We start from the raw sequence: 25991 nt of genomic DNA on the forward strand, positions 1-25991 counted from the left end.
CAGACTCCTCAAGGGCTGTCAGAGGAGCACTTAAGGGCTCTGATTCTATGGAGACTTTATTGGTATTTCAATAAAATGACATCTCACAGTCTTGCTTACTTCCAGTGAAGCCGATCACCCAAATTTGAACAAGAGCTCAACAACACCTGGCTGGGGAAAAAAAAAAAAACCCAAACAACAAAACAGCCCCAAAATATTCATTATATCTTGGCTACAACAGAAAATAGCAACCCACTAAAAGTGTTGGTAAATAAAATTCACCACATGAATGCAATTACTCCTGCACAGAAAAGTCTAAGTAAGTGTAATTTCATTTTAATTTACTCCCCAAAGATATCCTCAGACCAGCACAACTGCATTGGCCACACAATTGGCAATATAGCTAATAGTGTAAGGGAGTCATTAAGCAACAACTTATAACTGTATTTACATAATTTGCTTCTGGAAAGCTGTCCTCCAGCAAATCTCATTAAAGTCCTGGAGATACATTTCAGGAGGTTTCCATCTCTGACCAGAGGCTTTTGGTCAAGCTTCCAGTAAAACAAGAGTTTCCACAAGCTAAACCCCAGCAATTCCCTTCCCTTGGAATGCAGAAGAGCCCTGCACAAGGGAGGCAACGTGGACACACAAATTAACACTGACCATGGCAAAAGCTGTACAAAATCCAGGGATCCCACAGTTGCAGAAATTTAAATACTCACATAAAAACAGAAGGCTACACCATTTTTCTTTTTTCAATAGACAAGGAGTTTGTGTAGTTGGATGTGCACCTTCCCACTCAGAAAGATAAAAGTTGAAAGTTAAGGCACTGTGAATCTCCAGTTGTGCTCCTTATTCCAGAAACAGGGACTGAACTTCACCTGGCAGGGATTTCCACCCCCTCCTTGTCCCTGCAAAGCCAGGGAGTGACTCAGCACACTCCTCTTACTGGCACATCCTGAAAAGTTATACAAATCACACATTCACAGCATCACCACGAGCATCAAAAGAAACAACTTTTGCTGTCAACTAGGACATATTTTAAAAGTACTGGTTTAAACAGAGTTAGAAACCACATGTCTGCAATTGATTGGAAAATGAAAACAAGGGAGGGGAGGGAATAGAAAAAATACATAAAGGAAATGATAGAGGGATTTGGATGGTCCATCAATTTTATCATTAGGGGATATTCCACTTTCTCTTAAAAGTCCATTTTCCCAAGCCCTCATCAGCAGCTGTGAGCACAGACTGACCCTGACCTTGGGTCACCACAAAGCTTGTGGCAAAATGCTCAGCTGCTCCAGGGAAGGCAAGATTTAGCATCTGGAATAAAAGCATTGCCATAAACAGAGCCTAAGAGATAAAAAGACCCTGTCAGGGCTCAGGTACCTGTTCTGGGGCTGCAGATCACCCCACTGAAGGGAGGGCTGGGCTGCCTGGAACGTGCTCTGAGCCCGTGGCTGAGCTGTTTCCCATGTGCTGCAGCCCAGCTGACTGTGAAATCTGGTCAGCAGTAGTGACTAGAGCTTCTAGATACAGGTCTGCCCTGCAAAATTTAATTTCTGATCTTATTTCAAAGCTATGAAGTCCTGGTTCAACGGTTTTATCTTCCTCCCTTATGAAAAAAGCAGTTACTTGGAATTCTGGGTCTAGATTTATATGCTGAGTATCTTCCATATAAATTGTAACCTTTGATGGTGTAATTTTATAAAAGAAAAGGTATCCCAGCAGCACTGCCAAGAGAAATGGAACCTGAGAGTGAAATAAAAAAACCCCAAACAACAACTGAGCTAGAAAAACAAACTTTCTGTAGGGATTGGTTTGGTTATGTGAGCAAGGAGAAAACATTGATCTGCAGAAAAAAAATAATTCCAGATAGAAATCAATACTCATGGATTTTTCATTCTTCTAACTAAAGATAAAATATGGTTATGGCTTCAAACTATATTCCAATATCCCCATTCACAGCAATTCTGCTGAGCATAAAAAACACAGAGCACTGGTCTGGTACCAAACCATAACAGCAATCATCAAACTAAAATAATCACACTAAAACATGTGCCAGAGAGGTCTGGAAAAGCATCAGGCTGACACTGGGTTGCCTACCAAAGAAAAGACCCTGAGCTTATGTCCTGGAATGTGCAGAAATCCCAACAAAAATATCCCAAACCTCTCAAGCCAAGCCCCAGCCCTCGGTGTAAGTTTGATGTGAATTATCCTACAGCCCCTGGAAAGGCTGATCAGCCCCAGACCCAGGGATGCTCTTTGTCAGCCCAGGGATGCTGCAGCCAGAGCTGAAGCACAAAGCAGGTCAGCTGTGGTGTGGGCAGAGCTGTGGCTTTTTTGGCAGCTGTTTTTCTGTTTCAGAAAAGTGCTGCAGAGCTGTTGTACTGCAACACAATTCTGGGAAGCAGAATTGAAATAAAAGACTCCAGCAATCACCTTAATTTCTGTGCCATTCTGAGCTCTTTTGCTGTTAATAAAGACGTGGCATTTCCTATCCACGGACAGCATTCACACACTGCTACCTGCTCCCCACAGCCCCTGCTTGCTAGTTCAAAAAGCTGAGTTTGAGGCTTAAAAGCTTTGGAAAAAAAACATAAAATGAGCCACAAAGGTACCTCTGTATATCAAATCCATAAATAAGTTAACTGGCCACATATGACATGTTATATCAATTAAAGTAATTTTCATATGTATCAAAATGGCCAGTAAGGCCAAAATAGCCATGGGCTAATGGTGAATAATCCAGGTCTTAGATGGGTAAGCAAAACCAGAAAAGTCAGGAGAATTCTAGCAGAATTATCAGCTTTTCAAATTAAAAAATAAAAAAGTTTAATCCCAGGGACAGATTAACACCAGAAGACAAAACATCAACACTGTGCTGTGATAACCATGTGTATAGAAAAGAGCAAGGCTGTCTCAGTGAGAGAGGAAGAAAGGAGGCAGAATTCACAGCTACAGCCTGAAAGGGGAAGATGTTCCATTCCCTTCAGTGCTTGACAGAAACTGCTTGGGATATGACAGATGGAAACACACTCCATGACTCCAGCATGGAGACTGTGCTTAGGTAAGTGCCACTTTAAATTCCTTAAAATAAATCACAGGCTTTACTAGTTCCTTTAAGAGGTTAGGCTAGTGAATGCTATTTCAGAGAAAAAGAAACAAAAGTCCTCATGGTATTTTCTCCAAAAAACATCTGTGCAAGTCAAGTGCTCCTCCAGGGGTAGAAAGACAAAGGCCACCCATTATTTCATCAACAATTTTGTGTAAATGTTTTGTTTTAAAAACAGCACAACAGCTCAAAATCACATTAGCTATTCAGGGGTCATTTTCATCTCACTTTTTTACCTGGCTGCTCCATCTTGAAAAGCCATTATTAAATTGCCAAATTAAATGTACAGCAATTAGAAACTGAAGTAGGCAAACCAAAAGCTGAGCTTGCAGCCCTGCCCCTACAGAGTTACATTATCAACACCAACAGTGCTGCATGAATGTAAGACAAAAATGTAACAAGTCACTTTTTCCTACTATGGTTTGCTTTCAGGGTTACTAAAAAGGGATACCAAAGGAAATACCATTTTTTGTCTTCTTCCAGTTCTGCACTTAATCCCCTTTTCACCACCACCTGGTTATACAGAAAGGAAAAATTATTTAAAAAAATCACCAAACAGTAGAATGGGCCAATAGAGCCAATTTAAATTTTGTGTAGAATGCCATTTGAGGGCCAAGCATGTTGTGTCTGAGTTCAGAGGGGAAAAGGTGCAATTACCAGGAATTATTCTGCTTCTGTTTCTATGCTGAAAGCCTTTGCTGCTTTCCCACAGAAGGTCAGAACAGCCTTGTCCCACACAAATGCATTTCTTCAGTCCTGGCTGTGGGATAGCTAATTGTCAGGAACATTACCTGCCAGAGATAAATGACCACTCATTTTCAGGTGTTCAATGCTTTTATTTTGTGCTGTCAGTGCAACTTAACCACCATGGCCACCCCTGTATGTGCAACAGCTTTCACAAAACAAATCTTACAAATATACAACAATATACAACAGATCAAAAGATTATTCTTACACTTTCCACAGCAGTGAAACCTATACACCATGAAGTCAGACAGAAGAAATACAGCTATTACAAATATGTGACCACTAGAGGCAAAGCAGCTTTGTTTTGCAAAATCTGAGAAAGTCAACTTATTTTAAACATTATTATTCCCCTCTAATGACCCTGTGCCCAGTGTTTACCTGAGTTGTGATGGCAGTGGCTCAGTGTTTCAGCAAGAACCAGGTATTTAAGTGCTCAGTGCAAGCCCTCAGAGATACACAACATGTCTTTAGTCACAGCATCCTTTTTCACATTACTTCCTCTACTCACATCCAAGCTGTTCCCTGCACTACAGTACTTTTCTCCTATGCTTTCCTAATCAACTAAAGCAACATCTTGTCATCTATCAGTAGCATAAACTAAGGAGAAACATGAAATTTGAACACAGTTTGAGCAACTGACTCAACTCTCTAAGAGAGGATAACATTTACAAAACAATATTAACAAGAGCTTACAAACAAGAAACGAGAAGCCAAGGAGGAGCCTCCAGCTCCCGGGTTTACATTCCCTGAGGTGCATCAGGAGGTGCAGGGTTAGGGGAGGCCATGTAGCCGACCTGGGGAGGTGCTCCTGAGCTCCCAGCCTTGGCCACAGGTGGGGAATTTCCATGGGGAGGATTGACTGGATGCCAGGTGCCAATGTAGCGGTAGGCAGGAACCACAGAGTCAAAGCCAGGCACGGGCTGCTGGCTGAAGGGGTCTGACACCACCGGGTAATACACCGGCCCGTAGGACAGGGGTGGAGGCTCTGTGTTTGGGAAGTTTCCTTAAAAAAAAACAGAACAAAAAGCACATTCACACACTTCAGCCACACTGATGGCCTTTTTATGCAGGAGTATGAAGGCAGCATTGCTCAAGTACAAACCATTTGCTGATGCCTCCAAGGGAACCTGGTGGACCTCAGCTTGCCCAGCATCAGGGAAGAGCTGGGGCACTGACTGATCCAGGACAGGAGCTGGCTCAGCATAGGCTGGGTAAACTTCCACTGGAGATGGAGGCAGCACTGGCTGCACGTACATCATGGAAGGCCAGCAGCTCTGATGGCAGTACTTGCAGGAAAAGGAAAAACATGGTCACAGCCACACACTCTCCAGCCCTCCTCCAAACCACTGCTACTTTCAGAGCTAGAGTTAGGAAAAAGTGATTTTTTTTTCTCCCTAGCCCTTTAAGACATATAAACAAACAAAAAACCCATCAAACCCTCATAGGCTACCAGGAAAGATACCTGCAGCAACAGCCAACTGCTGTTGTGCATTTACAGAGAAAGAAGATTCCCACTCATTAACTTTGTCATATTCAGAGATTTTTCCCATTTCTTCAGTTGAAGGAGCTCACATTGCTCTTTCTACTTCCCTGAGCAGCAGCACTGACACTGCATTTAACTACTGCTACAGAGAATGCTTCAGCAGAGCAGGTTTCCAGAACACAGAGAAATGGTGCTAACCAGTCTGAGCTCAGCTGCACAAGCCCTAGGAGACTCCATCCACACACCTCTAAGTGGTCTTTGATATCTTATCTAAGTACACAAATTCTGTTCAGAATGGCTCAGGTTCTTCCCTTCTCTTCATAGAAAGGATATTTATCCACCATCAAAATACAATAAAACCCCAAAAAAACTAAAATAAAACTAAAAAACCACCACAACCCACAGTAAAACAATTAATATAGTGTACTTCACATTTTGAGGTAGAACTTTACTTCCTGAGCCAGGCTTTAATCTCCATAAAGAAAGTCTATCCCTATTAATAAGTCCCGTGCACAAAATGCACATTTGGGACATGTGAAGTTTTGAATACATCAGTACATTTGTCAGGAAACCCAGCAGTTTTTACAGGCAATTGCTATACTCATTTTAAAAGCACTTACTTGCAATCCCATATTAAAATAATACCGCAAGACCTTTGTATCTGAAATTAAAGGACAGGACATTAAAGAGCAGAGGAATATAAACCAAGAAGCAAAACCAACTTACATTAGGAACATTTAATTTGAAGTTATTATTTCTTAATGCATGAGAGTATTTCAGCAGTACCTTTTCTTTAAAATTTCAAGGGTAAAGAATGTATCTTGAATATAAATAGTTGTTAAACTAGTTTTATCTTTTAAATTAAATACAGTTAGATATTTGTCCAATGGCAGAGCATTTGTCTGGCCAATTAATTATTTAATTCAATGATTACATTAAGTTTAGTTTTGGTTTATTCATCTTGATTACTCAAGTGATGACTCAGTTTTTTTACAAAATAATCAAAGAAGTTGTCTAAGCAACTAGGACTTAACACAGAGCTTCTCACCAAATTCTGGGGCCCCCCAACTGTTATATTAAGATCAGGGGAGGCAGGAATAAGGAATAAATTCCTTCCTCACAAGGGTACTCAGTTCCCTGCTTTCTTGCAGAGTCTTTTACTTCTCTCTTCCCTGTACTGAATAATTTGTCCCCAGACAAGTAAGTGATATGCTGAGAAACAGTCCCAGGTGTGTGAAGGGACTTTGAAACCTCTCTCCAAAAGCAACAGGGTTTTGAAGTTGGAAACACATTTCCAACTGTCCAAAACCCATGAAGCAGCTTTAAACCTTTGAAGTTGACCCACTGAGAGGACAAAAAAAAAAAAGTGGATGGTATGTGTTTAATCCCATGATGCAGTTCTGAACTGTGCATGAGAAAAATTGATTTCTCAGATTTCAATACAGATTTTGCTTTGAAGGCTTTGAAGGAAGAGCAAGTGACCTATTCCACAGCACAGCCTTTGAGCTCCCAGCTCTACTAAAGCCAAGGGAAAACAGGGAGACAACTCAAAAGGGGTTCAACACCTCCAGAGCTGCCATCCTCACAAGCACCCACTCTGCCCTAGGCCAGGCTCCACAGTGCTTCCCTGCCCACCCACCTCCCACACTTCCCCAGCCCTGCCTCTGTGTCACTCTGTGTTGTGGTTTGCTGCAGGAAGGCAAAAGCATCAGCAAAGCAAGCCACAATTTTAAAAAGCACGTGGATTTATTCCTCTGTTGCTGCTGCCAATTCTCAATTCTTTTACTGCTCAGCCCATTTATCAGGGCAACAATCCATGCAGCTGTTTTAGGAAATGCTCACAGATCCTTCCTTCCTTACTCCTGGAGGTATTGGTGGTCTGGCTGTAACACTGACCATGGTCAGTGAAATAGTAAAAATAACTTAAAGGCTAACACAAGTGCAAACCTTTTAGTATTTAGCTGAAATTCCATCTACATCTGGAAGAAGTTGGATGTTTTTTCCAAAACCCAATTTTGTTCTTCAATTGTTTATGCAAATCTATGCAAAGCAAGCATAAGAGCTGAATGGAACAGCTGCTTCCATAGCAGCAATAACAGTACAAAGGAACTGCTGGGAGACTGAAGTGACAAACTGACACTGGAAATACTGACATCTGTGGAACGATGGAAAAGAAGCCAGTACAGTAGGAGACCAGTTTGTGTTTAGATTCCTCTTTTAGATGTCTGGAAATCAAGTCCATCTTCAGTAAAACATACTGCTTGTGAAGCAACAGCTAACCCTAAAAAGTTACCCATTCTGATATGAAAATACAAAGACCACGCTGATGTCTGATAAAAATCTCATCTCATGATAGGGTTTTTACTGTGCTGTTGGGAAGCTCTGGCCAGTACTGAAAACTGTGTTTCTGGAACAGAGCAATTTCAAGCAAGCTTTTATCAACAGCTCCTTCAATACAAGGCACCATGCAAGGGCAGGACACCTGAGGTCACTGCGTTAATAAACACACTTGACAAATCCTAAATGCCATTAAAACAAGATACAAGATGCTGTGAAAACTGGGAAAAATGCAGATACAACAAATGCTAGAGCCCACAGCAGGTCCAGGACTTCAGTCTATTGACAAGTCCTGCTCCCCATCCATACCAGGCTAGTGTCTTTAGCAAGCACACTGAACTCCAGATCAAACCCACCCACATACTTCACCCTACCCTACTCCAAACCTGCTGGGTTTCTTAATTTAAAAGCCATCTAGATTATGCTCAGCATTGTAACATAAATGCTACATGCAGTACTGTTAACTAGCAACCTTTAAAATTCCTGCAGCCTGTACCAAGGACAGGACCACTACAATGTGGACTGACTCAGCTGAAGAGCTCCAGGCAGGGTCTGGAGAGGTAAATAATCCACATCCACTCCAGATTCTTGTCAGCACACTTCACACCCCATTCTCCCAAGTGGGGAAAGCCTCAGTTAAAGGGCATTCAACTAAAGCTGGAAAGCAGGAACTCTGCTGTGTGCATAGGGTCAGAGTGATGCTACCACAGCAGGGAAGGGACCAGAACAGCCAAGATGAACAAATCTTGGATTTGAGGGCAGAGGGGAGGCAGCAGAGCAACTGCAGAGCATGGCAGCAGCAGTGTGAAAGCAGCAGGCTTGGCCTCTGCACTCACTGCTCAACGTGGACCTTAGACACTGTCCCAGCTGATGGCAGCGTGTGACAAAGCTGCCCACCCAAGGAACAAGCTGACCCTACACTTCAGCCCTGGTTTGTAATACCACAGAATTACAGCTTGGAGCCATTAAGGAAAACAACTAAAATACCCCATTGAACTGTGCAACAGCACAACTGATAAATACACAGCTCTTATTTTAATCAGTTATCAGAAAAGTGACTGCTTGGCCACAAACAAGTATGATACAGGCCAAGCAGCCTCTCCCTGGGCTTTCACTTATTTAAGGTGCTGTCTAAAGCTGCAATAATCACGTACTTGAGTCAGATACAAACTTTCTGTTCCAAAGTGGGAATGAAAATTTTTTAGCTCAAGTATCTATAATATTATTTCTCATTCCCTGCAAGTTGCAGGGAGCCATTTCTTCTCACTATGTATTCTCAACTTGGTGTTCTGCTAAGCTTCCAAGGAGAACACAAGTCAGAAGCGTGCTGGAGAAGTAAAAATACAAAACACCATCATTAATTACCTCGAGGCAAATCACTGCCGCTGGGATCACAAGAGTAGGCTGGAAGAACAGCACTGGCTTCTCCCACCTCACTCACTGGGGGAAGAGGAGCTGAATAAATTGGGAATGGCACTGAAGAAACTGCTACAATTGGAAGGAAACAAATGTCATCCAAAAGGTCAACTTTGCCATGATATGTCAAATGAGTAAGATGTTAACTTCCACAATTCAGCATGCACTTTGACACCTTGGTGCCCCTAAATACAGGCTCTAACAAAATTCTGTTCAGCAACCCCTTTGAAAGGTGTACCAAAGAAAATTTCAAACTAGATAGGAAAGTTTCCATCTCTCAAGCCTTAACTGCACTTCTATCTGCAAGCTGTATATCCCAGTTTAAGGAAAAAAAAGTATTTTTCAATAATGTCTTCATATTAGAAGGCAGGCCAGATTTCTAGGGCAGATAGTTATGTAAGAGAACAACAACTTTAGTCTAATCACCTGAAATCCTCAGAAGTGTGACAGTAAGCCCACAAAAATAAGGGAAGGTTTGACACGTATCAGGACAAAAATCTTCTGGATAGAGAACTGTTAAATATCCTTTTAGGTGGCCCACACCTCGAACACAGCAGCAGGTTGGCACCAGTGAGCAGACAGCTTTGAGAACTGTGCTGACTAAACTCTCATACAGAGTAGGAACAAAAAAAAAAAAAACAAACCAAGAAAAGTGAGACAGAACTGAGCAGAATGGAATGTGGAGATTTTCTAGATGCTAAACAAAAAGTTATAGAAGACAGGAGAAGTGCTCTTTGCAAGAAGGAAAAATTTTTTCGTAACTGCCCTTTTCTAAGAGCAAAGCAGATAGAGCAGCTAAGGTGGAGAGTGCACCCTGTGACTACCCACAGACCTGATCTCCTTGCACAGAGGAAACTAAGGGTCACAAAAATAAACTGGAACACCCCAGCCAGTGACTTTCCTGGAAGTGATGGCATTCTAGAAGCTTGCTACCTCAGCTCAAGAGGAAAATTAGCTGTAGGAAAGGGGAGGTGAAAGCAGTCACACTGAACTTCTGCCTTCTGAAAAGAATTTTCTAGCAAACACTTGGCATTAATGGTTAAAGTTGGCAAGAGGGGTAACCCAAAGCAGAGACCTCTAATTCCCACAAAAACTCAGGGGCAACAGCCCCTTAAAAACAAGAAGCCAGCAGCCAAGTTACAACTATGGAATTTTAAACCAAAGTGAGTGACTTTTTTTTGAAGTCTTTTAACACTTGTTTTGGATGGGGGGGGAGAAAGGGAGGGGAAAATGTAACTGAAAACTTGGAAATCCAAGTCCACAGCTGCAGTCTGTACACTCTACCTGGCCTCCCCACAGAAAAGGGAGATACTATGACAGGCTGCACTGCTGTTTGTGGGGGAGCTGCTGTTATGACACTGGCTGGAGTGGAGGCAGCAGAATTTGAAGAGAGACCTGTAGCTGGAGCAGTATAAACATCTGTGGAGGTGGAAACTGTTGCAGAGTTCACCAACACCTGGAAAAGAGTCAAGAGTATTCAACAGTCTGCCTCTGCAACTGGCTTTGACAAAGACTATGAAAATACCACACACTTGAAAAATTCTCACTTCACACAAATCCATCTTGTAAATCCTAGCTGTAAAGGCACTAACTAACTATCCAAACTCTGTAAAAACTGGCTTGAAAAATACCAGTTTAGAGTTGTAGACACCTGCAAGGCATCTTCTGTTTTGCTTTTATTTGCAGGGAATTGCATTCTCTGCTGCCAGAGGCTGTGAGGGGTCCCCAGAAAGTGTCACAGTCCAAGCAGAGTGGTCACCTCTCTGCAGGGCCACCACAATGAAGTGTGAGATACAGTTCAGAGTACCAGACACTACCTTCTGGGGATAGCTGTAGGAAGCCACTTCATCTTGAGGTGACACCGAGACTGGCCCTTCCTCCTGAAGGGATTCCAAAGCAAAGCATGGTCCATTTCAGTGGCAAAGAAGCCACAAGGCACACAGACACCACACCCCTATTTTTTTAATTTTGCATTTCTGGACTATACACCCAGAGTGTCTTTTGTAGCTCAATTAAACACAGTTTTATTCTGGCATGCTCAGGACTGCTTTCACATCCACTGTGGAGCAGCAGGTGACTATAAAGATTTCGTTTCAAATAAAACAAAAATTAAATTCCAAGATAAGTTCTACCACAGATGAGATCTCTCCAGTCCCACAGAAGAGGGCTAAGATTAACTGGAATATGACCTGAAGGGTGGCCTGATAAAAGCAAGTGCTGTCTGGAGCAGAGAAAGAAAAGTAAACAGCACTCAAATACACACTCTCTCTTTGCAGAGGGAAAGGTGGAAAATCTTTAATGTATCCAGTGCAATTCAGACTGTACTTTCAGACTCAGATAAAAACCTCACCATTCAGGAAGGAAAAGGATGGTAAATATATAAAGGAATGCTGATTTCATTTCTTTTATTAAGTCTCTAGCCTACTATGCATCCAAGAACAGTTTCCATGAATGCCACACACCTCAAAGATCTCAAATCTGAACAGTCTGTGAGTAAAACTTACCAAGTTTGCTGTAGGTTCTGCTGAACTAAACACTGTTGCAGTTTCACAGTTGGGATCTGGAGGACATAGGCAAAATTAATTGAAAAGAGCTGCATTAAATCTAATCCTTCAGAAATATAAAAGAAGCTCATAATTGAGTGTATTACATTCAACCAAATGTTCTATCAGTAAAGACTAAACTTTTACTTACCTGGAGATACATAGATATATTCCTCATGAAATTTCCCTACAAGGGAAAGAGAAGAGGAAGTTTTGATTTGAGGGGAAAAAAGGGGAAGGCAAAAGAGCTTACACCTTGAGTTACTGCAATTATACTTCAGTGCATCTATTAATAACCTGCTTTCAGTGCCATCTCACTTTGTGCCCTTTAGGAGATGTAAGGAACCTACTTTTGACAATGAAAAGCACATTGACAATCTCTTAAACCTTTTTTTTGTCTATTAATCCTTTAAGAACTCACCATTTTCACTTGCTTCTTCCTCCTCCTCTAGGGCACTCAGGGTCTGCTTGTTGGATGGAACAGAGTTTGGACCTCTCCTTGCTACCCAAAATGCCCCTGGACCATGGACAATGGGAGCATGGCTACTGTGGCTCTGAAAAGGAAAATAAGAAGCACATATTTAGAAATCATTTAGAACCCTTCCATGCTCTATAGACAGACACACAGAACCAGGCTGGCAGACCCAGCTTGCTGCAACCAAAGCTTACTAGAAGCATCATCTGCGTGTCCATTCTAATGAAACAAACATTTATTTCCTTTTCCTTCTGTTCTGCCTTGCACACTTAAGGCAATTCAGAAGCTTTTTATTGTCCTATGCAGGCAGTCAAGCTGCTCCCTCCCAGAACTCAGCCAGCTTTATCCCAAGCTCTCACAAAGCTGCAAAGGAGGGAGCAGATCCCAGACAAGGCTGCATTAGTGCATTCCTCATTCTAGAGCATTCCCCCCACACCAGCAGCAGATCAGTTCATCCAAACACTGATCACCATGGAGAAAGGTCATCTTCAATCCCAACTAGTGGAACTGTGGCTGTTGGCACAGACAGCACTGTCTGCACTAGGCTGATCCACATGTGCAACCCTGGCTATTTCAGAGAGCAGCACACCGCAAGGTTGCCCACAGCACTCCTTCAGTTTTTTACATGCCCTTTGCTGCTGCACTGAAATCAATCTTTAGGTGCACCCCAGTTTAAAAGATCAGTTCTCTGAAGGAGGAATGTAGGGTTGACATGCTTAAGCAAAAAAAGCTGATTCACTCTTGTGGCTAAGGTGACACTCAAAACTCTCCTCAGAAGCCACTGGTGACTACGAGATCAATAAAGTGCTCAGAGAGGCTTGCAAGATTTCCAAGGTTGAAGCAGAAGTGGTAAGTCAGAAGATTTTCCCACCAGGCCTCTGGCAGCATGGCAGAGTCCTCTGTGAGATGCATCTTTCCCCAGGAAATGTCACATTCCTTTACTAAACAAGACAAGGAAGAGACAGAGAAAAAGCTTTGGCATTGACAATAACAAAGTCAGTGAATGAACATGAAAACCTATTCATTAGGAGCTGCAGGCAAGTCTAGCAAAGGGGGAGAAAAAGCCACTGAGCTGTATTGATTTCACGTTGGAAAAAAGAAATTGCAGGATAATGTGTCCTTATTCCTTGGCACTCTTGGAGGAAAAATCAGAGCAAAGATTACAGATCTAGTACATCAGAGCAAAGAAAAAATGACTGGTGCTGAAACAGCCCTAAGCACATTCTCTCTTCCTCATTTAAATATGAGTCTAACAATAGTTCACTGCTTCAACACAGCAAAAAAATTCAAACATACCAGGTTGGTTGTGGGTTTTTTAATCTGTTTTTCTATTCAGATACCTAAGTATAATTGATCTTTTTTTTAGCACTCCCAGCTTTGGACTAGGTTTGGACTACAAATAAAGAAAAAAGGCATTTTAAAGTTTAAGAATACACTTCGCCACTTTATCTACAACTCAACAAAAACGACTGCTTTAAGAAAATTCCAGGTTTGCAATTTTTTCCTGTTTCAGTAGCAGAAGACACCGTGTCAGGAACAACAAGTTAATTCAAAACATCACAACTACAAATTCGTAGGGAAAAAAACCCAGGCTATCACTATCCAGTTTCTGAATCTTGCTTCCCAAATGATAAATTATAGTGTAGCAAACAAGTGAAAAGCTTTCTCCCACAATGTTTTGAGCTAGACAGACATTCGCAGGAGGAAAAGATTTTATTTTCAAACTGCAATAGAAAGGAGAAACATGATTATGTTTATGAAAATATGTGTAGACGAAAACAAGTGTTGCTACTGAGGATACAAAGAAGGGAATATCTAGGAAAAAAAATGAGGTTTCAAGATGGTTTTACAGGAACTAGACTAACTTCAGTCTTCCACTGTCAAAAATGCATTCACTGCTAAACCTTACTCCAAGAAACCTAAAAAAACCTGCTGCGTATTTAGGTAAAGAATCATCGTCCATTTAGTTTCCTCCTCCTCTCTCTCTGAGAGGCTTCAGCTTACCCTTTGTTCATAACTCACAGGCAGAGCAGGAAAAGCAGTGTCATCTCCTTCGATTTCACAGAAAGTGACAGTTTCCTCTGGCCCCTGGGGCTCCTCAGCAGCCCCTGGCACGAAGCTGTACTGGCACTCCTTGCTCACGCACGGCAGCGGGCGGCGGCTGCGGCTGTACGAGCTGGGGAACAAGAGGGGAGGTGAGCAGTCACCACCACCTGCACTTCCACCTGCCTTTGGCTGCTCAGTTTGAACTCAGTTCTTTCTGCAGAGCCACCAAGAAACCTGCTTTTTCACACTCTGCTGCACACAGGCAATTTGTGCCCCAGCATCCTACCTAATGCCTGGTAGAGCAGTTTTTGGTGGAAGAGGTTTGTTGTCACTCACCAGGACGAGCTGTCATAACTCTGACAGCCTCTCTCCCCTGGGCTGGGGATGCTATCTGAGGGCCAAGCATGTCTAAAAAACAGGGAGATGCCCTGAGTTTAAAGGGGGAAAAAGTGGCTGGACCCAAACCTGTGTGACACCTTTCTGCAAAGGGGGTACACAGCACCATGTTTGTCATTACAGAATAATGGAAAGGTTTGGGTTGGAAGGGATGCTAAAGATCATCCTCATCATCCTCTTCCATGGCTAGGGACACCTTCCACTGCCCCAGGCTGCTCCAAGCCCTGTCCAGGGACACTGCCAGGGATCCAGGGGCAGCCCCAGCTGCTCTGGGCACCCTGTGCCAGGGCCTGCCCACCCTCACAGAGAACAATTCCTGCCCAACAGCCCTCAGTGCCTCTCAGCTGTAGTTTTACCTGAACAGCACAAACTCTCTCCCAACCAGTCTGCAGCAAGAGAGGACAGGAAATAAGCAGCCAGCTCATGTTTCCAAAGCTCCCTACCTCGGCATGCCGGAGTCCCGGTGCTGTCTGGGAGGATTCTGCTGGTGATAGGGTTTGTAGGGTGCCATGGCTGCACCTCCCTGGGAGCAGTGGATGGGAGGGAAGCGCCCTGAGGGAGCACTGTGCTGCAGCCGGGGTGGCAGCACCGGCTGGCCCCTGCTGTAAGCCACAGCCATGAACACTTCCTTCCCACGGACCTTCTTGAGCATCCTCTTCCGTGTTTTCATATCCATTTCTGCAGTTTCCATTGAAGACAGAAAAGAGATTTACACCTTAAACCTGAGCCATGGCTTCAAATGATAAAGTAAGGAATTAATATTTGAACCCATAGAGAAGAAAGCCAGTGGCTTGTTCCAGAAAAAGTGCATTGTAAATATGGACACCACAAACTTTTCTTTAAAAGAATCAAGAAGGAATTCTACATGATACAAGCATCTGACATGGGAGCACCTTCCCAGCTTCAGCTGATCCAACCAGTACTCAGTGTAAAAACCTCTCTATGCAGGCTGCATTTATTCATAAAAGTAAAAAACCTCACAACTCTTCCTCCAAATTAAATTGAACCCATACTTAAGTGGGTCCCTGGTCCATCCACACATCTCTGCTAATGCCAGGTCAGACAAAATCTCTGGTTCACTGATATGTCTTTTAGATGGCTCTCAAGTGGCAAATTTGTTCTGGGCAATTTTGAGCAATACCAGATTTCCTCTGTATTTCAACAGATTTGCTCATTTGCAAAAGCAAATTCATCCCTGTCTGAAAGATAGCTTCCCATCAAACCCCCACAGCGGCCAAGTTTTACATCACAGGGGGAATTGAGTCCATTCCAATATCCAAAGACTGCTACAGTTACAACTCTCATGAGCAATTCCCCTACTTCCCCAGAGAAGAAATGCCTCTGGAAGCCTTGTACAAACCTATTCCTGAGAAGTGTCCACCTGTTACTTTCTGATAAGCTCCTCTTCTGTTGTGAGCCATATTCCAAGCAAGGACAGGAGCCACTTGTGACACTGGCTTTAAGTTTGCCAGAGGAACTGTGTGCCTGCAGGAAGGACACCCGTGTTAGCAGTGCCCCAGGGATATACTCTGCACAGTAACATAAGCTGAAGCAGCACCAAGACAGAGGAAATAGCTTGTGAAAATAAATAATCCGTTTTTCTGGCACCAAGCACACATTACTGCTACTTGTTTCATAAGAAAAGACAAGCTAGGCTTTAGTTTAAACACTTACTTCCTGGGTCAAGTCTCCCTCCCCTATCTGCATTTGTGTGCCTCCAGAGGTACTCCTAAAAGCAGGTACACAGAATTTTTGCAGGATGTTGTAAATCCCAGCTTTGGAGGAGGGAGAATGACTGAACAGCAAGGGGGAGAAAATGATTAGATTCACCAGAAGTGCCAATTATTTCGTTGCTTGGGTACAGCATAAAAACTCCAGAGAAATGCAACAGCAGAGGGCAATTTGCTCTCTGTGAATTAAGCCCAAACTGTAGAGATCACTTTTACATTCCAGTGAAGGAAGAGCAGCAAGATTTCACACAAAGCATTACAATAATGATTTTGATCATAAAAAAAAAATAAAATAAAGCCCTCAACCAGAAAGAGTTTAAACTTGAAGTCATCACCAGACTGCTTACTTTTCTGCCAGCTCCTCAACAAATACAGTCAATGTGTTGCTATCCTGTCCAACTTCCTGGATGTGAGCATTGTAATACTTCTCTCCTGGTTCCAGACGCACCTGGAAGAGAGAACAAGGAAAGCTCTAAAAAAATTTAAACTGCATCAGAATATTGTCCACAAACCACTAATAGCAAAGGCAGCTCCCATTTACTGAGCTGGCCCAGGAGTCTCAAATACTTCTTCAAAACAGCAACCAAAATAAAGAGCAGCGTACTAACTTCAGGGAGGATAAAAAGACATAAAATCAGTCTTGTGAGCAACTGAGAGGCAAGATACCAGTTCCCTAACTTATTTTTATCCCCTGTGCCCAGCAGATAAGTGCCAAGGAAGACTGCTGCTTAAGAACTTGAGGAGAACAGAAGATAAAGTAGGAAAAGGAAAGCTCTGCTCAGTGAAAAACAAGTCACTGAGTGAATCATTAGCACTCCCTTAAAGATTGATTAAAAAATGTGCCCTCACAACATATGACATCAGAATATAAAGAAAACAGACCTTCCTTTTAGCATCTCCTGTCCAGATCATTCTACTCCTCCCTTTTTAGCTCTTCCCTTTTTATTTTATAAAAAGATTTTGCTACTTCACTGTTGAAAAAGTTAAGACTATCCAGAATTGTTGCTTATCCCAAAAGAAAAATCCAAAGACAACTACATCAAAAGCACCCCCTGTGCATTTTGAGCTCTGCCTGGAACTTCCACACTCAGAGAATGTGGATGACTAGTTTACATTGAATCCCCAAACTGCTTTTCTATCAAACTACCAAGTTTAAAGGTAGATTAAAAAAAAAAAAAAAAATTAGAAGAATACCTACAGGGAAGAGAATGAGAAAAGCATTAGAGAATTCTATGAAGTCAAATGACTTCATGGCTTATCATAGTCCATTTAAAGTAGTTTTAACAGTTGATCATAACTGAGTCTCCTTTGAGTACTGACCTGACACTTATCTCCTAAATAGTACTGTCTCCCAGCAAACACCATGTAGTCAGTTTTTTGAAGCTCTAAAAAGAAATGGATAAATAAATAAATGGGGAAAAAATAAGCCTTTAAGCTACTGTTCTTTCTTCATATATCCTACAAGTACTTCATGACAGCAGCCAAATAGAATTTATAGGCTAATTGAGTTAAATACTTCCTGTGCATACCTGAATATTCCCCATAGTAACAGTGGAGTAACTCTAGGTGTTCTTACAATAGACCATAACCAGGCTAAGTCACATGAGACCAGCAACAGCCAGATAATGCAGCAAGCAGCACTGCTACAACACTGCAGCTTCTGTGGTGGCACAGAGATAATCCTGCCTTTAATATAAATCCTGGAATTAAAAATGTTGGACATCTCTTATCTTGCCAGAGTCCCAGTGGCACTTGGCAAACATGAAATGTCATCCAGGAAAAGCTAACATTGCCTAAAGTCTCCTTGCTGTTAAATTTCAGCTTTTTTTACCTCTGTTCCTTGCCTGGCTTTTCTGCACGTCAGTATTCTACACAGATAATTGGTTACCACACTCTGTTCCAAGAATTTTAATGATCCTCATTACTGATTACGCCGTGGTGAAATGCTGGAGTTCTTCAGCATGCAAAGCACTTTGGGTCAGACATCAAGTATCACTTAAAAACTTATCTTTCTTGGTAACTTCTTGCTTTACAGATCAGCCACAGGGAATGCCAAAAAGCAGCCAACCTTTCCCAAGCCACGAGAACCATAAAATCTCTGCAGAATGTTCAAGCCCAGGAGGGCTGGGAGGCAGGAGAAAAACTCATCTGACAGATCTCAATGCTAAATTTGAGATCTTCATTATTATACAATTCTGAGGCCAAAATCGTGCTCTAAAAAGAAGTCTTTGCACACATGCTGTAACAAAAAACTCTCACATTTGAATGCTTTCCAGTACAACAGAATGGCAACAGAGCTCTGTGCTCTGCTTTGAATCCCCCTTTTTCCTGCATACAGCCAATGAGTAGCAGAGATCAGATTTTCAGCAACCTTGCACCATTACACAGTATCAGAAGCTTTGAATGGCAGACAGGAAACCAAGAACATGTCCTACCTACTGCTGGGTTCACCTGTGTCCTTCACATTTCAGCTGTGAAGAAACAGCTGACAGGATTCAAGATTCATAAATTTAATGCTAACCCTACTACAGGAAGAGGTTTTTGGATTTTCCCTTTCCAAAAATACCTTTTCTACTGTCCAGCCAAACATCAAACTCCACATTTCGATAGATGGTAGAGTCCAGTGCCTTTAGCACTTTGTAAGGAACAGGCATCTTTGGAGGATTTTCTGGAGGCTAAAAACAAAATGGGAATGGAGCATTAACAAGTGCATTTCATGTGTTCAGCACAGTCTCTATTCTGCCAGCATCTGTGCACCATTTAAAAAAGTACAGATACTATTTTCCAAAATTTTCACTTCCACTGTATTTCCCTAAAAACTAAAACTCAAGAGTATGAAAACAGATCCAGGCACTCAGGTGCTGAGCAAACTGACTCTGGAAAGCAGAACAGGCTCAAGAGTAACACTTGGCATTGTTCTGTACTCAAAATGAATCAAAGGAAGCCAACCAGACTAAAGAAGCCACAGCTTCAAAAGTAAGTGAGAATTTCAGTTATTGTATCTGAAAACTCTGTACAATTTCTAGAAGTATTCTGAAGCAATTTATACTATGGTCAAGACAAAAGTGAACTAATTTAAACCACATTCTGGGAAAAACAAACAAATCAGGAAACATCTGCTAAGCTCCATCTTTTGGGAGAAATAAAAATCAGCTAGAGAAAGACTAGAGAATTTCAGAAAGTAAAAGAGCCATTTCCAGTTTAAGAGAATCTCAAGGGTGAAACCAATAGACAAGTAGATGGAAGAAATAAGCCACCTACTAACCAAAAATACATTTTTACAAAGTGGTAAAGAGGATTTAGCCCTAAGAAGAGTAACGTACAACAGGAAAAAAAACCAAACCACCCCAAAAGCAAACCATAAGGCTTTTTCCTGGACTGCCAAACCTTTTGTTCTTCAATGCTTTGTTTGAACTTGGTTTCCTGTGGATTGTCAGCATCGTTGCCTTCCCAGTCGTCCAATCTAAAAATTTGAAAATAAGATTACAAAAGCTACAACACATGATTTCTAGCCAGGATTAATATCACCAGCTGTTCAGACAACCTGAAAAAGCACCATGGTGCCATCAAGTGGCACGTTTTGCCTTAAACACCAGCAAGCTGCAATGCAGTGCAGGACCAGCCTTTTCCAAGCTTTAAGAACCTTTGCTTGTTCCAATACCAACCCCTAATGAGGGCTACTGCTTGCATTAGGAAAGGATGAAGGTGATCCCACTGACTGAATTTTTGCACTGTCAAGTAAAAAAGGACACTCTGCGCCAGGTACCATTAAACCCATGCTGTCTGCAAGCATTCAGAGGCAGCTCTCAAGCCTTTCAGAGCTATGGAGGCTTAGAAGGATAAGTCTCACATTAAAATAATAAAAAAAACTCGAATATAAGGAGCAATTTTACTTACAAATAAGCTGTCATTTTACAGAGTAACATACAGCTATAGCACAGCCTGCAGCAGAGGACAGTCAATTATGTGGCACTTCCCAGCTCCAAGAAAAGCACACTCTCTTCCACGATATACTTGAGCTTTGTGTTTGCGTCATATCATAGGAAAAGAAGAGTTAATATTCCATAAAAATTCATAGAAACTTGGAAAAGTTGTCCTCTGCAAGGTTTTCAAGGTTTTTTTTTTTTTTTGCTTTCCTCTTACCAGATCCCCTTCCCAACATACTACCTCTTTTCTGATGGATTTCGGGGCACTTTTTCATGGAGACAACCAAAGTTTGCATCCTCACTTCCTACAGGAGCACTGTTTCTGTTCTTCTTGGATCCACTTCGAAACACCTCAACTGCAGACCTTAATTCTTCCTCATCCATGCCAAACACATCTTTGTAGAGGATCTCATATAATACAGCTGAACAAACCAACACAAAGCTCGATAATATGAGATCCATAAGAACTCCTGCAGTTTAAGGCAGGCAGATCTTCAGATATTATCTACTGTTACAAGGCTGTAGTAATATCAAATGGAGTTAAGGACAGGATCATAAAGTAACTCAGTTGGGAAAAAGGGACCTCTGGAAGTCATTTAGTCCAAAACCCACTTAACAGGTAGAAAAAATGAGTCTATGCATAAAAATATACCAGAAGTGAGCTTCCATCTCTCTTCTCCCCACCCCCTGAAAACTGAAACAAACCCTGCCTCTGTACATATGAAAACACACAATTCTCTTTCACAGAAAAATGATTTCAAGTTTACCCTGGCAAATGGCAGCATTTTCCTGAAATTGTTTTGTATACACAGAGTCATAATGGCCGTTACCGGAACAACACAGTAAAATCTGGGAAAATTAAAAAAAAAAAGTTTTAAGGCTGGAATGATGTAATCCCATCAATTATGATGAATTCAGTAAATTCTGATATCCTTTTATTCTACAGTTGACACCAACTCACCAAGGCAATAGTAAATATTCTCAATATAAACAGGAAAAAGCTGAGCTTTTTTTGAGCTGTAGCATCAGTTCAGAACTGAAATTTAGGTAGTCTCTAAGTAACTTTGTATCATACAAAGAATAAAGCCCCATCTGTACATCCTGCTGTACTGAACATGAAATAGGAGTTTGTTTCCAAGACCACCATTTGCTCAGGAGGTAAAATAAATACAACCCATTGCATGAAGCACCCAAAGACACACTATCCCAAGTATCAAAGGCACACTTCATCCTTCTCTGCCTGCAAGACTAGAAGAGCATTTACTTCTCTAGCCCTTAAAACCTTGCTTTTAAGAAGCAGAAGAGATGCTTTCTGTATCACATGCATTGACACATCACATAAACATGTGCCACCAAACTTCTTGGCACACAACCACAGCCAACTGCAATGGGCAAAAGCCCTGAGGCAGCTGTCAGCGAGGATGCTTCCCAGAAAACCAGCTCCCAGAAGGAGCCCAGATGCCAGGACTCTTAATTCTGGGTGCTCTGTGGATTCTGCCAACACAAGCTCTCCTCTTGTGGTAAGGAGGAGCAACACCAGAAGGAGCTGCTGCCCAAACTCAACAGTGTAATGCCAGACAGCTGCCAACACTTAATGAGAGTTCTGGTGGGAAAGCCTTGAGCATTTAGACCGTGCTGTTTGATTTTTAAACTCAGCTCACTTTGGAATTAAATTAAGCTACACAGGAATCTGGGTAGATGAAGAAAGAAGCACATGTAATGAAGACAGCAATGCTCATCAACAAATCAGTAACAGCTGTAGCAGCACAGGTTCAGAGCAGACTGGCCACCTTGGCAAATCTAGCAGCCCACACTGAAATCCACACCACAGCAGCTTCGCTGGCATCGTGCCTGAAGTAGCCACATAATTGTGCACCCACATCTACACAGCTCCAGAGGGGTCAGATGCAAGGTAATACACAGTATTTGTCCTTTATGCTCCTTCCTTTTGCCCCCAGCAGTAGTTCTGATGTAGATAAGCTGTTCCAATAACTCCCATTCTGAACTGGGATCAGTTTGTAGGCCACAAAAATCAATCAATTTGTTACAATCATCCCTTCCTATTAACTTCCTCTTTTGATAGAAAAAATTGCACAACCCATCCAGCTTCAGGAAAAGTAAGGAAACAGACTGGCAGGGAAGAGCAGGAAATTGCCCTCACTTCTACTGACCTTGTCTTCAAAGCCACTGTCTGTAGCACGTGTGGGTGGCTTCCCGGGGTACCGGTACACAATGAAGTCTCTCCTAGGTAAGCAGAGGGAAAACAAGACGTGCAAGAGCACACTCTCAGTAGAACCACCTTATGGAGAAGTTTCCAGGGAGCAGTTTAGAGCTGTTGGTTTACAGAAAAATCAAGCAAAGCACTTTCCCTAAGAAATGAATGCTACCATAAGGGAATAGCCATATGAGCAAACCTATCTGGAGGGGAAAACAAAAATGATCTGTGAAAGACCATGATGTTTACTCATAGACTAAGTCAAGTACTTATACTTACAGAAGGGTGCACAGACACTGAGACTATTCAGTCTAAGTGATTTAGGCACCCTGCAAAAGGACTAGAACCTCAGTGCAGGGAGCTAGTAATTCCTGCCAAACTTCAGTTGTTCCTTTAGTACTTGGACAGAGTCAGCCTGCAAAAGGAGGCATATATCTCCTACCACTAGAGAGCCAGACTGCTTTATACACACAGCAGCACTTAATTAGCTTAATTCAGCAAGACAGCAGCACCTGCACAGTTCTGTGTTACCTCTGAAATGGTTACACACCAGGTAGGGCAGGTACTCCTCACTCCTGGAGCTTTCAAGAACACCTACATGAGTTTTAGCCATGCTTGTAACTACCACACTGTTTCCACTGCACACAGCTCCTCTGTTTTCCCCATTTTCCAGTCTTCAGCCACTAGAAACAAACACTTGACATTCAACTTTAATATCAGCAAAAAGACAACAAACAAGCATCTCTGGAAACTGACCCTACCCTTAATCCCCATCAGAACAGGGGCTGTGATGGCACCATTTACATGTCAGTTAGGTGAGTTTTTTAGGGAAGCATTTCTCATCCTGTTTCACACATTCACCTCTCAGTGGCAAACACACAGAAAGTTCTGGGGCCAGAACCCCCACATCAAGGGCAAAGCAAAGTAAACCTTTAGAAATAGGTACTTACTTGTACATCATTGATAAAGCACTTATTTCCAGCTGGCCAGCACTTTCCTGTGCAATAGGATGAGATTATGTGAGACAGCAGAAGAATCTAAACACCAACAACTATATTCTACATTTCTGTAGGATTAAAATTCCGTACTATTAAAATACCTGTTCAAAGTCATCAGTTTGTTAAAGCAATAATGCTCTGAAAGTTGAGATATCAGGATTTGAGGGAGAGTGAGGGAAAAGGAGTCTGCTACATGGGGGGGCCACAATTACCAAAGTTTGTAAGACTGAGCTCCTCCAACACATCACTTTAAATACTTTTTTTTAAAACCCACATTTGTTTCAGAAACTGCTGCACTTATCAAGGTTACTGGTTAAAGACTAAAGAAACAGAAGTCTGAACAGCAAAGGAAGAAGCAGGGAATTGTAAAGCCTGACAGACATTTCATTTAAGGTACACGCCACATTTATTTTTTCTTCTTAAACAATTACAGTTATGAATAAGCTTTTACTGTCCAGCCTGCAGAGACTGCTCCTTTGCACCCATGCAAATTCCCTACTAAAACTGGTATTATTTATACATGCACACTTTATTCACCTTCATCAGTACAAACCCTTAGTATTGCTTACATAATTGATTCTGAGTCTAGCTAAAAAACCCCACAAACTCAAATAACCACATTTCAAATAACTACCTAAACACCTTCCTGTTCTAGTCTCTTCAAATTTAAATCTCTTAATAAGTCTCAAATCAGGCTTACCTTTGGATCTCCTAGTCGTTCTAGGTATTTCTCAAATGAGCCTTCCACATACTTTAAAAAAAACAAAGAAGAAAACAGATATAAAAACATAAGCAGTTGGAAAGCAAAGTTAAAATTAAACCTAAAGACTACTTAACAGCTACCAGCTGTTGATTTGGAGGGGGCAAAGCACATAGAACATAGGAATGATTTGGGGTATCAATGTGAGAATACCAAGAGATTCTAAAACAATATTAAGGATATGAGTCCAAGTAATATTCAAGTTCCTCCTAGATTAGATGAAGCACTTAAATGTGATTAGAGGGAAAACAAAGAAAAACCCCAAAACACATCAAAACCCTAAAATACCACACCGCACACACACAAACTGCCACAAACAAAACCGACCAAAACCATACCTCAAAACTCCATGACTTTACCTAATTATTCCAGAATTTCCCACCACCCTTTGATATTAATTTCTTGCTCCAAAAACCTACACATTTCCCACCTACTAAATTCTGCAATGGTCACTTCACAGAGAATATGCTACAAATAACTTGCCCCACTCACTACTTTGGTTTTAGTAACTTGTTTCCAGGAACTTCAGAACCAAAGCCAAATAAAACTTGTGTAACTGCAACTCAACATAAAGAAGCAGTCACCCTGCCATTTCTCCTGTCTTTCAAGCATCAAACGTGACAAACCATCGTGTTCTCAGTGCCACACCACAGACCCCCAGCACAGCACTTCCCAGCGGCACGCACGCAGCTCAGGTACAGAACACACGGTACTCACGGATTCAAACCTCGACTGGTGCTGCCTCATAAACGAGACGCAAGCTTTCCTAACTTCTGCGTGATGAATTTGAGATGAAAACAGCTGGGAAAATAACGGTAACAAAGGAGAAAGCGTCAAGAGTTTAACTCGCGCCTCGCGTTAGGCGTGAATGCTCCAGTCTAACGCCACCGCAGCGGGAGGCGGTGCAGGGGCTGGGCGGCACCTGGGGACACCTGAGGATGAGGGGAGCCCAAACGCCCGGAGCCGGTCGCACCCATGCCCACACACATTCCCAGCCATCCCCGCTGCCACCTCCTCGCTTTGGGCTCACGGCCGGGTCTCCAGGAGCTCTCCGGGGGCACCCCCGGCCCGCCCCGGGCCTGAGGCGCCCCGGCTGCCCCCAGCCCGGCCGGCTGCGCACCTGCTCGGAGACGGCTCGGAAGAGGCAGGAGGCGTCCTTGGCCGTCATCTTGCGGTACAGCCCCAGGCTGCCCAGGTACTCGTCCATGGCCACCTCGCTGAAGGACTTCTGCCCGAAGTACTTCTTGGAGCCTTTGTGCATCTTCCCGGCCGGGGCGGCTGAGGCGGGCGCGGAGACGCGGGCGAAGCGCGAGGCGCCGGGCGCGCGGCCGCCGCTAATGAGGCGCCGCTAATGAGGCACCGCGCCCACCTGCGGGACGGGACGGGACGGGACAGCCCGGCCCCGGCCCCTCGGATCCCGCTGGGGCTGCCCCCGCCGGGGCCATTTTAGGTTGGTTTAGGACAGTTTTTAGAGAGCCTGACGCCCGGCGCGGGTGCGCATCCCAAGCCGCAGGAAGCGGCTCCTCGTACACCTGCTCGCTCCTTCAGCTTCATCGCTCGGCTGCGGAGAGTCAGCGCGAACGTCGCTCCGGTGCTTATCCAGAGTTCCCTGTGCGGTCCCGAGCTGGAGGCGAGTTGCTAGCAGTGGGTTTGAAATAACTCCATAGAAATTGTTAAGGGAGTGAAAAATCTTAGTGGCTCCTAATCTAGTATTTGGGGCAAACTTTGGGGGATTGGCAAAACTGAGCCTTGCACAACCGTGCGGCCTGTTTTATTCCACCTGTGGCCCTTTGTGCTTGATTTGAATGCTTCTATGCACATTTAC

The 25991-nt window shown here is 42.8% G+C and overlaps 1 protein-coding gene across 1 annotated transcript; it reads right to left on the reverse strand.

The window, feature by feature from the left end:
• Positions 1–339: 339 nt before the first annotated feature.
• On the reverse strand, positions 340–25427 carry LOC311157898 (UDP-N-acetylglucosamine transferase subunit ALG13-like; the record flags this gene model as incomplete). The annotated part of the gene is made up of 26 exons (XM_084212948.1): positions 340–382; positions 3546–3607; positions 4636–4844; positions 4944–5127; positions 5945–5985; positions 9027–9116; positions 10362–10533; positions 10895–10957; positions 11582–11637; positions 11772–11807; positions 12042–12174; positions 14118–14271; positions 14478–14549; positions 14981–15215; positions 15898–16022; positions 16615–16715; positions 17588–17652; positions 18834–18942; positions 19655–19730; positions 20435–20615; positions 20961–21042; positions 22365–22437; positions 23359–23405; positions 24107–24157; positions 24884–24967; positions 25287–25427. 26 exons carry the CDS (start codon positions 25425–25427, stop codon positions 340–342), a joined length of 2685 nt encoding a protein of 894 aa, XP_084069074.1.
• Between the last annotated feature and the right edge of the window lie 564 nt (positions 25428–25991).

The sequence above is a fragment of the Fringilla coelebs genome (genome assembly GCF_963513975.1).
Source record: "Fringilla coelebs genome assembly, chromosome: 11".
Lineage (NCBI taxonomy): Eukaryota > Metazoa > Chordata > Aves > Passeriformes > Fringillidae > Fringilla > Fringilla coelebs.